This window comes from Harmonia axyridis, chromosome 3, assembly GCF_914767665.1.
Source record: "Harmonia axyridis chromosome 3, icHarAxyr1.1, whole genome shotgun sequence".
NCBI classification, from domain to species: Eukaryota; Metazoa; Arthropoda; class Insecta; order Coleoptera; family Coccinellidae; genus Harmonia; species Harmonia axyridis.
The window spans coordinates 32,211,519-32,229,081 of NC_059503.1; the positions used below are offsets into that span (position 1 = coordinate 32,211,519).

A 17,563-nucleotide genomic window follows, 5' to 3' on the forward strand; every position below is an offset into this window, starting at 1 on the left:
GTTAAGTTTGAGCGCGCCACAAAGATGGACTCTAGCAAGAAGGAAATACCCTATATTTTATAGTTTTTCTTAGATAAAGACAAAAATACCAGCCAGGCGGCTGAAAATGTAAATAGTGTTTTTGGACCTGATACTGTAATAGCCAATCACGTGCAATTTTGGTTTCGTCGAATCCGTTCCAGTAATTTGGATGTCAAAGATCCACCACGCACTGGAAGGCCAATCAGGGCCTCCGCCAGGAGCGGCATACCGGACATTTTGCCGGGGCACCAAATCATAGGGAGCAAAGTCAGTTAATAAAACAAGACTTTTTGCACCTTTAAGAATTACGTAATTTTTTTGCTATAGATTTATAAAAACATCGTCATGCTTTCAAACAATGCAGGATGTTCTGATAAATTTGACAAGCTGATTATGAGTTGAAAAATTCGATTTCATATAAAATTGAAAAAATGCCTGAAAGGAATAACAGAGGCTCCTTCAAAGAAAATTCAGATAAATTACCCAAAACAGGGCGGTGAAATTTTATTTCGCCGGGGTGCTAAAATGTCTGTCGGCGGCCCTGAGGCCAATTGTCGAAAATATCGATAAAAGTATGGACATGTCGAGTCTTGTTTCGATTGCTCAAGAGCTTAAGAGTGCACAATAAACCGTTTGGAACACTATTTGCATAAGGCGTATCTCAAAAAGATGCTAGATGAACGGATACCACAGGAGCTAACGCAAAAACCCGCATGGACCGAATTTCCACTGCGACTCACTGCAGAATCGCAACAAAATCGCCCCATTTTTGAAAGGCTTGGTACCTGGTGATGGAAAGTGAATCATTTATGACAACGTCAAGCAGAAACGGTCGTGGTCGAAACGCGGTTAGCCTCCGGAAACGGCCAGGAAGGTGTTGCTATGTGTTTTGTGAGATTGGCAGGGAATCATCTACGAAAAACTGTTCCCCTAAGTCACAGCTGTTAACTTGGAACTGTAGTTATCGAACGAAACAGCGCATATTTGACCCAAATTGGATCATTCTAACCATGGTTATTGAAGCCTTGTTCTTCATGCAAAAATAATGGTTTTCTTTTTACTACTCCTTATACTTTCTTGCGCCTGAGTTGGCTTATGAAATGAATTCACATATATTTATGAAATATGTGAAATATTTTTTGAACTTGTTTTTGTCCTACAAAAATTTTGGAAACTGAATATGATATGATTTACTAAAATTCATCCTTCTATAAAAAAACACTTGACCCAGTAGGTATCAACAAAAATTTTCGCTATTTTGCTAACCTATATGAGCCGTGACTTTCTATGGCCCCCCCTCAAACATCGTCTGGATCCGCCCCTGGGAAATAGTAGGCTATATCAGGTGAATGCTATGGTCTTCTGTTGTTAAGTTTTCAGCTCTCGGTTAAGAGAAATTCCATTTGCAAAACGAAATTCTAGACCGACGAAACAAAGCACTTTAAACGAATAAAATGTCAGACGATACACGAACTCCGCGTGAGTATCGAGTTGAGCCATCTTAGTGGCAAAATTAATTTCGACAGTGCTCTCAAGCTGGATTTCCGAATAAGCAATTCCTGGTATTCTCTCGACTTCATATACAAGGTATAAAGACTATTGTTCGCCGAGAATGATAGAACAGTAACAATGCGATTCAATTTCCCAAACAATTTAGCGGCAATTTCTGCGACAAATCGTCCGATTGCACAATAGCAATCGACCCAGATCTGTGGCTAAGATAATTAATTACAAGACGCCGTATTACGTCTTGAACTCACAATACTTAACTTTTAGTAGAGGCGACACTTGGAAACAATGGGTTCGTTTCCCATTCAACAATAACATGATACAATTAATGTCTGATGTATACAACTCCCACTGAATCATTTACTAGCCTGATGAACGTGAAAAAAACTCTGATAAACTCGTAGTTGCTTCGACAATGGACTAGTTTAGTGATGTTGATAATACTATATTTGACACGATAGAATCAAAATATAGAGCAAAACTGATAAATCAGTGAAAAAATTTTGAAAATCCATCAATAGATGACTGAGAAATAGATTATTTAAATTTACGTATTTTAGCGCTGAACGTCTTTGGTCTCCGACTCGTCTGTGACGTCACGCCACTTGCCTGTGATCGCTACACCATAAATTACGTTTAAATACTTAGCCCCGCCAAGGCTCTCCCGCCGTTTGTAGTTGTACAGTGTAGTTTTAACTCGAGTTTTGTTTATATGTCACCATAATGGAAGAAGGTTTCGTGAAAGGACAAAGTGACAATTTGCCTAAAATAGATATATTCGCAGTAATGGAGTTTTTTTCTTCAAATCCATCTTATGTCAGTGCTTAATAACTTATTTCAAACCAACTTACGCCTTAGTATTTTATTATCAGAAATGGATAGCTAGTACTGATAGGTACTTACATCAAAAAACACACATATGAAGTAGTTTTAGGTCCAATTAAGTCACGCCTCATTAATTTGCACCACTTCTTCCTTTGATTCATGTCATTTGGTACATGAAAAAACAGTTTATTGGGGTTTTTAATTGTCGTGCTTGCACACATAGGCACAATACAATATTTGTAGGATTTTTTTTTATTTCAGCCATCGTGTAACGAACAAAACACGACACGAACGGCACAAGTGATTGTACACCAATGAATTCGTAAGCACTCTGCGAATACCAGTCGCCTCGTGTAAGTGGCGTGACGTCACACACTAGACGCTGCGTACTATGAAATTATTCTTCCAAGCGCAACTTCAAAGTCCCATAACTTTTTCATTTCTAGAGATATTTCAATGATTCTTCCACATTTTTGTTTCATTTTACCTAATTTTTTAGAATTAATCCTTAACAAAAAAATGAAAACTAGTCCATTGCAACTAACGAAATCCAAGCATAACTTCAAAGACAATAAAAAAGTGAAAAAAAACATGTGTACTACTTCTGACATAGAAGTCTTATAGGTTTTCTTAGTGAAAAAAATATTATTGGAATGAGTCGATCTTGATGGAAATTCATTTAATGCCATTTATTTCATTAACATTCGTGAACACGAGTGATTTAAGTTGGAATAGTTAAAAATCTCGAAAAGGAAACGTATGTTCAATAAAAAGTTGATGGTTTTGAGGGGGAAGGCCACTGACCACTTGCACTGTAACCTCTTCCATTACCAACTTTGGAATTTCAAATGGAAACCCCTGTTTTTTTATAGCAGATGTTTATTCTACGGCCAAAAATATAAGTTTTTCATATCAATTTTTCACGTAAAAAATGTTTGTATTTTTTATCGTAGAATACGGATGTGCAATATAAAAAAGTAATCGCCATTTCAAATTCCAAAGTTATCCACTTCCCCCCACAAGAGCAAAGTAAATAAAAAAGATTCTGGAAAGAGTGGGCTTCTCCCTCAAAACCATCAATCTTTTATTCGGAACATTATTCCGTAAGATGTATCCTTTTCGAGATTTTTGAGTGATTGAATTTAAAAACATCCACACTGTACAGGGTGGGCAAATAAGCGAGGTAAGCGGCTATATCTCAAGATCCACTCATCGTAGAGATTTGCGGTAAAAAATTTTACCACTAAAGTAAACAAAAGAAAACACTGGAAATTGTTTTGAAGTTCATACCTCCACCGCTAGGGGGCGTAATAGCTATCGTCGAGTAGAAATATGATTTTTCTCGAAAATGTTTCACATGAAGTTGAAGAAAAAATATCATCACTGTAATCCTTGGAAAATTCTCTATTTTTTGAATTGTCACTTTCGATTTTACGACATCAAATAAGGGTAGGGGAAAGATAGAAATCTGACTGATTGAAATGCCTGTAACTTCAATTTGGCTCAACATTTTTGAGCAAATTAGATCTTATTTGAGAGACAACATCTTGTTGATTAAGGAAAAAATATACTCATGATGAATTTGATTCAGCTGCTTCCGATAGGGAGCGCTAAGTCAGAAGTTCATTGTTTTGTTCATTTTTCTCTGAAATTTCAAATGTAATGATAGGATTTTCCTAACAGAAACAAAAATTTCATTGAATTTGCATGAAAAAACCTGAAGGTCGCAAAGCGATAATTTCAGACGTTCTGAAGTTATGGCCGAAAGAAGATATTCTTCAACTGATTCACTGCGAAAAATCAAATTGAGTCTTCAAGTTCTAACAGAAACAGAAATCCCATCAAATTTGTATGAAAAAACCAAAAGGTCGCAAAGCGATAGCTTCAGGCGTTCTGGAGTTATGGCCGAAAGAAGACACAATTTAGTTTTTCAGTGTATCAGTTGAAGAATATCTTTTTTCGTCCATAACTAGAGAACGCATGAAGCTATCGCATTGCGACCTTTTGGGTTTTTCATACAAATTTGATGGGATTTCTGTTTCTGTTAGAAATTGAAGACTCAATTTGGTTTTTCGCAGTGCATCAGTTGAAGAATATCTTCTTTCGGCCATAACTTCAGAACGTCTGAAATTATCGCTTTGCGACCTTCAGGTTTTTTCATGCAAATTCAATGAAATTTTTGTTTATGTTAAGAAAATCCTATCATTACATTTGAAATTTCAGAGAAAAATGAACAAAACAATGAACTTCTGACTTAGCGCTCCCTATCGGAAGCAGCTGAATCAAATTCATCATGAGTATATTTTTTCCTTAATCAACAATATGTTGTCTCTCAAATAAGATCTAATTTGCTCAAAAATGTTGAGCCAAACTGAAGTTACAGACATTTCAATCAGTCAGATTTCTATCTTTCCCCCACCCTCATTTGATGTCGCAAAATCAAAAGTGACAATTCAAACAGATAGAGAATTTTCCAAGGTTTACAGTGATGAAATTTTTTTTCCAACTCAATATGAAAATTTTTCGAGTAAAATGCATTTTTCTACTCGACGATAGCTATTACGCCCCCTAGCGGTGGAGGTATGAACTTCAAAACAATTTCCAGTGTTTTCTTTTGTTTACTTTAGTGGTAAAATTTTTTACCGCAAATCTCTACGATGAGTGGATCCTGAGATATAGCCGCTTACCTCGCTTATTTGGCCACCCTGTACAAGCAACTATCGCTTCACTATACAGTAGCATTAGTCAAAAAGTACAATCTGAAGAAGCTACTGTGTAGAGAAACATTTGCTCTTTATATAATTAAAAAGTGGAAATAGATTGTTTCAGTGTAAAATACCGATATTTAAGGCTGCAAGTACTTAGGTGATTTTAGGAATAGAAGTACAAACCTGTCAACTTTGAGGTTGAAGTTTTGAGAAAAAAATCATCATAAATTGAATACCTTCTCAGATTTTTTATGAAATTTCGCACAAGTTTTGCAAATATTTAGAGGTAAATTTTCAAGTGGATTCCATCCGATATATGGATGACATATTTCTGGAAAAATACTATACACGCCTCTGTGTTTTCCTAAGGAACGTAAGGACGCCACAAGTTGAAACAAAAAATGGCTACTGTAGGTACTTATTGGAAATAGCTTGTGCCAGATTTCATGGAAATATATAAAAGATATCGCAGTGACATATGATATAGGGTGTTTTTTTTCGAGGTATATAACTTTAAGTTGGCATTACTGTTCGAGATGGCGACCGATTTAACAGCTGTTGAGTGATTTATTCTCAGTTTGGTTTGGCAATTCATCATGAATAGACTCACGCCTGAACAACGCTTGCAAATAGTGCAATTTGGCCCAAAATGAGATTGCCGTTGTTCCCGATTTTCATAAGCGAATTTTGTTTAGCGATGAAGCGCACTTCTGGTTGAATGGCTACGTCAACAAACAAAACTGCCGCATTTGGAGTGAAGCTAATCCTCAAGTGTATGTCGAAACATCGTTACATCCAGAAAAACCTACTGTTTGGTGCGCTTTATGAGCTGGTGGAATCATTGGTCCGTACTTCTTCAAAAACGATGATGGCTAGAACGTTACAGTCAATGGTGATCGGTATAGAGCCATGATTACTAACTTTTTCATTCCTGAATTGAACAACCATGTTGTCCAGGAGCTGTGGTTCCAACAAGACGGCGCAACATGTCACACAGCTCGTGCCACAACCGATTTATTGAAAGACACGTTTGGTGACCGCCTAATTTCACGTTTTGGACCTGTGAATTGGCCTCCAAGATCTTGTGATTTAACACCGCTAGACTATTTTCTGTGGGGCTATGTAAAATCATTGGTCTATGCGGATAAGCCACAAACCCTTGACCATTTGGAAGACAACTTTCGCCGTGTTATTGCCGATATACGGCCATAAATGTTGGAAAAAGTTATCGAAAATTGGACGTCCAGATTGGACTACATCCGAGCCAGCCTTGGCGGTCATATGCCAGAAATCATATTTAAAATGTAATGCCACAAGATTATTTTGCGGATAAATAAAATTCATGTCAATCGAATAATCCATCGTTGTTTTATTGCAATTTAAAGTTCTAAAGCTCTAAAAAAAACACCTTTTATAAGAAACTATCTCAAAACTTTAATAACCTCTATGATGAAATAGTCATCATATGGGAAGATTAGTATTTGAACCATTCGGTCGAAGCTAAGCAGCGTTTAGAAGTTGAACTAGCTAGCTGAAGCTTTCGTCCTGCTTACAAATTTGCTTTTTTTTTACATTGGATTTTTCTTTCAGGCATTACTGATAGGTTACCTCGAAAGGTTCAGCGAAATAGCCGACAACTCCCTCAACTGCGGTCCCGTTTTGAACTGGTTGCAGATGGACAACAAAGGACACAGGCTTTTGGTGCCCAGCGAGGAAAGTCGTTCTATCAACACACCCGCTGTTGCGGCAGCTTATAGCGTCAGGAGATACGTCTCGCAGGTAAGCATTTGGGATATTACTAGATTTATGCTTCGATGAGAATGGACTAGTTTAGTGATGTTGATAATACTATCATATATTTGACACGATAGAATTAAAATATAGAGCAAAACTGATAAATCAGTGAAACAATTTTGAAGATCCATCAATAAATGACTGAGAAATAGATTATTTAAATTTACGTATTTTAGCGCGGAACGTCTTTGGTCTGTGACGTCACGGCTCTTGCCTATGATCGCTACACCATAAATTACGTTTAAATACTTAGCCGCGCCAAGGCTCTCGCGCCGTTTGTAGTTGACCAGTGTAGTTTTAACTCGAGTTTTGTTTTTATGTCACCATAACGGAAGAAGGCTTCGTGAAAGGACAAAGTGACAATTTGCCTAAAATAGATATATTCGCAGTGATGGAGTTTTTTCTTCAAATCCATCTTATGTCAGTGCAGAAATAAAAGAAGTTAAACTTTTCAAGTAGGTATCTACTTTTGAGTTTGCTTCATAATGGTTCAACTTATAACGATGATTTATTTGAAAAACGTTTCATAAACAGTTTGTAGTTGAGTACTGGTTGTTGAAGTCTATCAATGGCAAAACATATTTATGTGAGGAGTAAAAAGTAAAAGGAGAAAAAAGTAATTTATATGTATGTATATAGTAAGTTATTTCAGCCATCGTGTAACGAACAAAACACGACACGAACGGCACAAGTGATTGTACACCAATGAATTCGTAAGCACTCTGCGAATACCAGTCGTCTAGTGTGTGACGTCACGACACTTACACGTACTATGAAATTATTCTTCCAAGCGCAACTTCAAAGTCCCATAACTTTTTCATTTCTAGAGATATTTCAATGATTCTTCCACATTTTTGTTTCATTTTACTTAAATTTTTAGAATTAATCCTTAACAAAAAAATGAGAACTAGTCCATTGACAGTTTGTGTAAAAAACTCCTACTATGCATTTAATCGATTGAAAAGCTCTCTTCCCCTGGACGCCTCAATCAATATTCACCAAAGTTTATTGTCATCTAGTCCTTTGGACTTGGTCAAATTTTCATCATATAGGAAGATAGAGAGATAAACTAAATTTATTGATCAATGAAATGGCTATCGACCGCTGTCTTCCAGCCAGTTACATACATTTTTATATTATACAGAGTGGTCACTTTTTTAATGGGATTGTATTGGTAACTTTTAAACCATAAGAGTTAGAAGGTCGGTCAAATAGAGAAAAAGTTGCATGCATAGAAGCATTTTCAAGCAGTTCGAAGAAATCGAGATTATCAGGGCCGTTTATTGAGATATCATAAGAAAAGTAAATGTTGTCATTTTGATTTTTCTTTTTTCCCACTTTATTTCAAATATTATCAAAAAATGTTACAGGAATTTTTTATTCGACAGTAAATTATCCTCAATTTGACGTAATCAGATTTCGTATCCAACGTTTCGTACTCTCTGGGCCACCCTCAACCTCATTTTCATCAATACGGATCTGCGTATTTCATGACACTTTTCGAAATAACTTTTAACGCTGAATTCTACGATATATCATACAATGTCGTTCAAAGTTTTTCAGGTGATTTTGACCCTTATCCAATTTTCTTACAATTACATTTAGGTACCTCTAGTTAAATTAACAACATGCAATACATTTCGATAAGAAAATCAACTTACCCATCTTGAACTAATTGGAACATATTAGAATCAAAGCAAGAAACCAGTAATAATTATTTACATATTTCAATTCATAAAAATTAATGGAAATCATCATTTAATGAGAGAAAAATCAAATGATTATTCGAAAGTAAATGAAAATTAATGAAGTAAGTGTTCGATATGTCCACCATTTTGTAAAAAGCACTTTACGGTTCAGGAACTCATACTTCTTTTACATTTGCTTGTTTCGTCTCCTTGAATACCTTTCAATACGTTCTCAATCTTCTTGCGAGGAATCACTATTGTTGGATTTGTCATTTGTTCCGTTTAAACAAATTACAGAATCGAACTTTATTCCGAGATCATTACGATATAATTTTTGCAAGGCTTGGTATTCAAATTTAAAATCATTGTATTCGCGTCTCTTGACTATTTTATTAACAGCAGTTTTTGATATCACTGTCCACAGTTCTCGATTTTTTTTCTGGGTTCAATTGAATTTGTGTCAGAACATTGATATCGTTGATACACTTGTTTTTTCTTACATACACACATGTAAATTTGGATAAGGGTCAAAATCACCTGAAAATCAACTTAGAATGACATTGTATGATATATCGTTGAATTCAGCGTTAAAAGTTATTTCAAAAAGTTTCATAAAATATGCATGTCCTTATTGAAAAAAAATGAGGTTGAGGGTGGCCCAGAGAGTACGAAACGTTGGATACGAAATCTGATTACGTCAAATTGAGGATAATTTACTGTCAAATAAAAAATTCCTGTAACATTTTTTGATAATATTTGAATTAAGGTGGGAAAAAAAGAAATTTCAAAATGACAGAATTCACTTTTTTTATGATATCTCAATAACCGGCCCTGATAATCTCGATTTGTTTGAACTGCTTGACAATGCTTATATGATTGCAACTTTTTCTTCATTTGACCAACCTTCTAACTCTTATGGTTTTAAAGTTGCCAATACAATTCCTTTGAAAAAGTGGCCACTCTATATTATTAGAAAATATTTAAAATATAACTATTATCCTATTGATTCCAATTATTCAAAAAGTGGCAAATCTGGCATCTTTGCCTTTGGTGTAGTTGCGCTACTATAATGATGTATCAATGACGCCATTATGTTGATATTATTTTGGTTAGTGACTTTTTTCCTTAGTTTTTGCATTCTTTCCAGTAATGGTTCTATTTCCGTTGTCTGATATAGAAGCTGATTGGATGGGTTGTAGAGTGGGTTGTTGGGATGTCTTAGTTTTGTAAGTCCTTTCCGCTACTTCAATTGTATTCAGAGCTGTTTTTGTTGAATTTGAGAACATTTTATGTCCATGGTCCAATAAAGGTCTGCATATCTTTTTTTATATCGTACTAGCTGTTTTACTACTGACTCCCATGTTTTTATAAGTAAGAGATCTAAAATGCTCAGCTTTTTTCTTTTGGAATTTTAAGTGTGCTCTGAAGTTCAACTTGTTGTCAATCTTTATGCCTAGGTATTTACATGAATCTGTTGGAGTAATTGTGTCACTTCCAAGTTTTATATTGGGAGAGTTGGCATTAATTTTTATGGTTGAAAATGACGAGTTTTGATTTTGTTGGGTTGGGTTGTATCCTCCAACGTCTCATCCATGTCACTGTGACATCTGCCAACTTCTATAGCCCTTTCATACATTCTTTCAGTGTTTTGTGTATGGATTAGACGCATTCACCATTTTGCAACTAGTGATAAACTGAATTCGCTAAAAATTGCCGCATTTTTCTGTGAATACATATATTTTAATGACTTTCCAATATCCTCTATTCCACATTTATTCCTATATCTAGATACATTTTATTGGGTACAAACTCCCGTTACAGTCAATATTTATGTAGGTATTATGTATTAATTTTCCAATTACTAGAGAGTAGTTTATAAATGTTCATCGATTGAGTTTAACATTATTATATAAAATCCGGTCTATAACCTCTGGAGTTACATTAATTAAATTTGTGGAAATTCTACAGAGAGAATAATACCTCATATAATTATAGTCATTTTTTAACGAGTTTAAATTATTTAGTAAAAAATAATAAAAAGTCCATTATGTGATTTTTCTTCTTTCACTAGTGGTGTAGTGTTTTCTAGATACTGAGTAATGTTCATCACTTACGTCGATTTTCATCAAGTTCACTTTTTAATGAGGATATTAAATCTAGTTTCAATAAGCTCTGCACTGGTTCTCGAATATATCATTTGAATTGACGGGTTCTGTACAATATTTTTGGGATGGCCAATGAATATTTTTGCGAGGTATGAGACTTTTTATAAGATGTTAACGTTTCAAAGGAAAATACAATTGTATTGAATGGATTCTACGATTTTCAACGTAAATAACATAAGAGATTATTACAGTTACTTGATACAAACCAACAAATTGAATTATTGAAAAACTGTAAGTACTATCCTTCTTCATGAACTGAATAATTTTTGAGTAATGAGACATTTTCACATGAATGGCAAGAATGATTCGAAAGAAATCAATGGAACTAAAAGGAATCATTGAACGGTAATGCATTAACGGATAATGTCGAATGTTATCACAAACCGGTTTTTTTTTGCCTTGGTTGAAAGAGATGATAAGTGGTTTTATCACTTGCCATACTGTCCGTGAAACATTAACAGCCTTGCATGAGTTCTTTCCTTATCGTTTCATCTCCCCCATTTGGTGACAAGAATTGGACACCGCGTGCTTGCGATTGGACAGCCTTGTTTTAGAGGTTATTTTGTGTCACAAGTATAAGCCAACAAGCCTTTGAAGCCCAAAGCCTTCAAAGCTGAAATTGAACGTTATTTCAACGAGATACTACTGTGAGCGAAGCCGTAGACGCTATTTATCAGATGTGTTGTTTTTTTACATTATTTACAAAAATGTCTTCTTTATAACCCAATAAATATGGAAATGTTTTATACAGAATACCATGAATCATTGAGGATTCTAATTTTGAAATTCTTATTGAAATACCATATTCCTATTTTGGTTTGACAGTGAGCTGAGTTTTGTTCCACATGTTGAGGATCTGTGTTCATCTGCCTGTAGGTCTTTGGGTTTTCTGTTCAGGAGCTTCCGTGAGCTAGACGATCTATCTGCTCTCAGAAATGTCTACTTTGCCCTTGTTCTCAGTAGGTTGGAGTACGCTAACATGATTTGGTTCCCAATTTATGCAACGCATCTTACTCCCATTGAGCGAGTTCAGAGGAAGTTCCTGAAATACGTCGTTTATAGGAAGACAGGCATATATCCGGAGCGTGGTGTTGATCTTTCCGGCATAATGGAAGAGCTGAGGCTTTCAACCTTATTTGAGCGGCAGGTTCAGCAGTGCGCGAGATTCGCCCAAAAACTCTTGGGTGGAAGGATTGACTGGCCATTTCTGCTCTCTCGGGTGAACATTCACGTCCCGAGGATGGCAGCCAGGAGTTCTCCAATATTTAGTCTACCCACGCCTCGGACCAACATACTCCAGCGGGCACCAGTGTATAGGCTTTGTGATTGTGCTAACAAAGTCAATATAAGTCTATTGTAGTTGTTTATTTTAGGTTTTTTTTTTACTTCTTTATATCTATAATTTTTTGGAGTACTTGCCATTTCGTTTAGTTTTTTAGGGAATTCACATGTATTTTCTTTAAGTTGATGTAATTTGTTACCGTGTTACTGGGAAATTTCCTGTTGGGTAAATAAAGTTATTATTTATTATTATTATTATTTATTATTTCAAAAAGATTGTGAATGTGAATACGAAAACTGAACTAAATGTTCAGAACATTACAAAAAATACTGAATTCAATTTTTTTTTCAGGCTAGGGATGAACTAAATCTAGAAGTAGGCGACATGATCTCCGTCATCGACATGGCTAGCCCTGGGGAATCGATGTGGTGGAGAGGCAAAAGAGGCTTTCAGGTGGGTTTCTTCCCACAACACTGTGTTCATATTATAGGCGACAAAGTCCCCAGGAATATGCCGCTTCCGCCGCCAGTTGTAGGGTAAGAATATAAATAATTTTGCAAATAAAATCCCAACAAATAATCACAATGAAAAAGGGCCTACTTCTTCTCAGAAATAGTAATGCCTATGAATGAAATGATATCATACAGGAATCTTGAATCAAAAAAAAGAAATTTTATTCCTTATTTTCAATCATCATGCCTATAATTTTCGAATTTTGAGCCGGAAGTAGTCTCAAACGATAAGGTTCGACTCACTCATGGTAAATTCGTGAAATTTGATAATCATTATAATGATAATTCTTAACGGAAAACTTGGAAACTTTTCAGAGTAGGTTCGGTGATTAACAAAATCATAAATTTAAAATAACAATTTCAAGCTTTATCCATTTTATTATGATTGCTACAACAGAATCGAAATAATTCAAGAAGAATTTCGAAAAAAAATGCTCAATATTGCCGTGAACAGAGAACCGATGCAGTTGACACTTTAGGTCTACTTTTAAAATAACAATTTCAAGTTTTGCGCAAAATTTCGTGCTGATCACACCCTTAGAACCATAAAAATTCAAGAACAATCAATAGTCTTCTTGAGTTTTTATGGTTCTAAGCCTGGTGTATTTAATTTTCAATGAAATTAAATACACCGGGCTTAGGTTCTGCGTATAGATAAAAAATATCAATATCAGTTTCATATTTCTAAAAAGTTGAGAGACATTTTAATATTTTGAAGAATATTTCATTTCAAACGTGTCTGCGAGGTTTTTTGCTATTTTCATTTGAATATTACTATTTTTCTTCTCAAATTTTTAGATTCTACATAGTTTTGAATTGATTTTAATATTTCAAAGGATCCTTGGGTGATTTTTAGATTTTTTTATTTATATCTAAACACTTGCTATTCTTCTAAATTCAAAATTTCGATGATTCAGTGAATTACTTGGTCATCCTAAATTTAATAATCCTTTTTTGAAGACAATTTCTTTGATGGAAGTGATTTTTACCTACATTTTTATCCTACTCACAAGAATCTATATTTTGAATTTATAAATCTTGAATTGAATCCTTCAAAGTTACATATCACGTGCCTACTGAAACTATCGCATTGCATCTTTTCTTCTAGATTCGAAGTACAAGTTAAAAAAGGATGTTAAATATGGATTCAGTAGTTTTTATATTCGTTAAATTAGTTTGCCAGGTATTTTTTTATTTAATTTTATGAAGTCATAAGAGAATATTAAGTATTTTTAGAAATACTGAAATCTTTTTTACCTTTGCAGTTCTTTGGCGATTTCTTCCATCAAGCCAGTACTTCGTAAGCACGGAAAATTAATTACTTTTTTTCGGAGTTTCATCTTGAACAGACCGTCGAGGAGAAGGCTGAAACAAAGTGGCATCTTGAAGGAGAGAGTATTTGCCTGTGACCTAGGAGAGCACCTCTTAAATTCAGGACACGAGATACCTATGGTGCTGAAATGTTGCGCAGAGTTCATAGAAAAGAACGGTATAGTGGACGGGATTTACAGGTTAGTTAAAAACATTTCGGAAAAAATCTGTGTAATCCAGAGAACAAATGAAAGAATATTATTCACCTTGTCTATTATAGCATTTGTTAATATTGTTAGCAATATGATTTAATTTGTTTCAGATTGTCTGGCATTACCTCCAATATACAAAAGTTAAGGAATGCTTTCGACGAAGATCGGATACCAAACCTCTATACTGAAGAGATATTGCAAGATATACACTCAGTGGCATCTCTTCTGAAAATGTATTTCAGGTGAGATATTTTCATTGAAATAATTTTGATGACTGGAGTTCAATTTGTTTTGTGTTTTTTTCGTTCAAATTTTTCGAGTAAAGTAAGCCTGTGATTTCTACCATAGATACCCTATGGTAATAGCATTGTTTAATTTTCGGGACGAGGAAAATTTTTGCGATATTTTTATGTTATTGTTAATTTCATAAATCATCCCCAAATTCGTCCTTGAAAAATGTAAATAAAAGTATTGGTTATTCTATATACAGAGGAGAGATATTACGTGATATAAGATAGCAGTGTTTTTCTTTCACCAATTTGTTTCTATTTCTATAACTCTTCATTTTTTAGGGAACTACCGAATCCCCTCTGCACATACCAGCTCTACCAAAGCTTTGTCAACGCTGTCCAGCACACAGGAGTGAAGGGTACCGAGGGGGACCACGCAAGACTGCTAAAAATGCGGGAGGCGGTTCAGAAGCTACCGCCACCACACTATAGAACCCTAGAGTACCTGATGAGGCACCTCGCTAGAGTGGCGAAACACGGACCAAGCACAGGCATGACGACGCGTAACGTCGCTATTGTATGGGCGCCAAACCTTTTGAGGTGTGCAGAGTTAGAGGATGGAGGTGTGACGGCGCTGCAAGGAGTTGGGGTGCAGGTAAAGTATCCATAATAATATGATTTATGGTTCTTAACCACAATCGTTGGCATTTAGACATTACGTATGAGGTGCTACTTATCACCACACGTACGTCTATTTGGCACCCAACGCAATGACATTAGTGAGATTCGATACACAGTATGTATGCAAAATGTGTATACAAAATTACAGTTTCTGCATGCAGATGTGCGTTTATATGACCTGACATGTAACAAAATGAGGAATATGTGGAACATAGGTAGAATATCTTAGGTACCGGGTTTTTCACCATAATTTGACCCCCCCTTTAACTTTGTTACTGAAGGAGGTACAAAAAAATGTTTCCTACAAAAGTTTCAAGAAATCGATTATTGTTTTTAAAATGATTTCACAAAATGAAATATATACAGAGTGGGCAACATATTGATATCAACTTCATTTTTTCAAATGGAACACCCTGTATATTTTTCTATATTTGACTAGCTCCTTTTTCCCTGACTTCGAATATATAACATATGTTTGGCCTATCTTTCTTATTCTGAGTACCACAGAGTTTCAAATGTTAAGAACCACCTGGCATGCTCAGTAATCAGTTTTCAAGTGGTAGGCTGCGATAACTCAAAAATGCCCTTTTTTGAGTTTTCTCGTTGGCAACGATATATGACATACGTTTTTCACTATAAATTGAACCCCCCCCTCTAACCCTGTTACAAAAACAGATACATAAAAATATATCATACAAAAATGTACGAAATGAAATAAATTTTTTGAGAATGATTACATCTATTGAAATAAATACAGAGTGAACAACATATTGAATGAAACTACATATTTTCAAATTGAACACCCTGTATATACTTCCATATTTTGATTGGTTATATTGTCGAATATGTTTGAAGTAATCATATCTCAATTAAATTTATTCGAAGATTAATTGATAAGAGTTATATATGCGTATTTATTTTCTGAGTTTTGATTACTGAGATTGCAAGGTGGTTCTTAAAATTTGAAACTCTGTGGTACTCAGAATAAGAAAGATAGGCCAAACATATGCCATATATTCAAAATCAAGGGAATAAGAGCTAGTAAAATATAGAAAAATATACAGGGTGTTCCATTTGAAAAGATGAAGTTGCAATCAATATGTTGCCCACTCTGTATATATTTCATTTTGTGAAATCATTTTGAAAAACAATAGTCGATTTCGACAAACTTTTGTGGGAAACATTTTTTTGTACCTCTTTCAGTATCAAAGTTAAAGGGGGGGTCAAATTATGGTGAAAAACCCAGTACATCATACTCTCCTGGTTAAGGAAAGCGAAAATGCAAATTTTCATAGTTTCGTCGATTTATTGCTTGTCAAAGATAGTCAATTTGGTATCAACAGTAAAACAATTTTGCCTGTGATTGAACGAAGTACAGGTTACAAAAGTTTTTTGTCTACTGATGGAAGTTATACGTTAGACTAGTGTAATTACTTAGTCTTATTTTTTCATTAAAAACAAATATGTAGGCATAAAATTTCATGTTAGAGTTTGAGGTACTAATACAATTATTATTCAGTTCAGTACAACTCTATAGAAATCCATTTTTCTAGTTTTCGATATTTTAAAATTTTCATTGCATTTGGTCTTCTATCCAGGAGTTCTCGAAATCCCTATACTTCGACCTTTATCAGCGACTATAGTAACTAAAATTTTGGTTTATTATTTTCATTATTATTATTATTTAATAATCTTTATACAATGATGCTGGTAAATAAAAAAGAAAAGATATATATTATTCATATGAATGTATATTTTTCCAATATAATAAAAAATAAACTAATGCAAATTTAAAAAAAAAAAACATTGATGAAAACATTTGTTTTATTCTTCACTATTTTGCAATATATCATTCTATGTACACTTCATTTATGGACAACACTGCATGGGGAGACAAAGAAATAGGATAATGTTCCGCTTACTAGCTTACATCTATACATAAAAGAGGATCTATGGATATTATGTAAGGGCTTCACGTTCAAACGAGTGCACCAAATTGCATAATTTTTTGTTGTTGTCTCCGTTTATTTTACATGAGAAGGTTTATACAACAAAATATTTTCGAAAAAAACGTACAGAAAAAAAAGCTTTCCTGTCCTCCGACCGAGTGAACAATCATAGAGTATAATTTTACATTCTGAAGTATTTTGGGTTGCCTGCAGTAGATGGTAGAGTTGAAACAAAAATAATTGGATTTCGAGAACCTGGACAACTATGTGTTTCGATTATCTATTGTCGCAATCAACAGAATTACGTGTTTCTAAATGCTTTTCCATTATATCAATCATCCTCAATAAAATAAGAAAGAATAGTTTCCGTTTCAATTCAATCACCTACTTTCTATCAGGCAACTCGAAATACATCCTTCAAAGTGTCAATACTGTCTAAGATGTCTAAAAACCAGGTGTATGAACTGATTAGCTTTTGTCTTGCCAATTTTGAAAATATTAGTTAAGCTTCGTTATGTCAACTGTAGGTAGCGCTATCAACAAATTAAGATTCTTGTTATTTATTATTTACGAGTTTTGTGCCATTATATACCTATATGTATATCTTTCATTATAGTTATGATATATTGAAGTAATTCTTGTAATTGAAATACCAATAAACTCTCTCTATTACAAA

At 34.5% G+C, this 17,563-nt stretch overlaps 1 protein-coding gene across 3 annotated transcripts in view; it reads left to right on the forward strand.

The window, feature by feature from the left end:
• The window catches only part of LOC123676703 (GTPase-activating protein CdGAPr), an 83,301-nt gene that overhangs the window by 45,316 nt on the left and 20,422 nt on the right, over positions 1-17,563 (forward strand). For all 3 annotated transcript variants that reach the window (XM_045612833.1, XM_045612830.1, XM_045612831.1), the window contains exons 4-8: positions 6,654-6,842; positions 12,344-12,528; positions 13,770-14,015; positions 14,138-14,269; positions 14,600-14,912. In XM_045612833.1, coding sequence (XP_045468789.1) covers positions 6,654-6,842; positions 12,344-12,528; positions 13,770-14,015; positions 14,138-14,269; positions 14,600-14,912 — 1,065 coding nt within the window. The remainder of the gene's footprint in view (positions 1-6,653; positions 6,843-12,343; positions 12,529-13,769; positions 14,016-14,137; positions 14,270-14,599; positions 14,913-17,563) is intronic.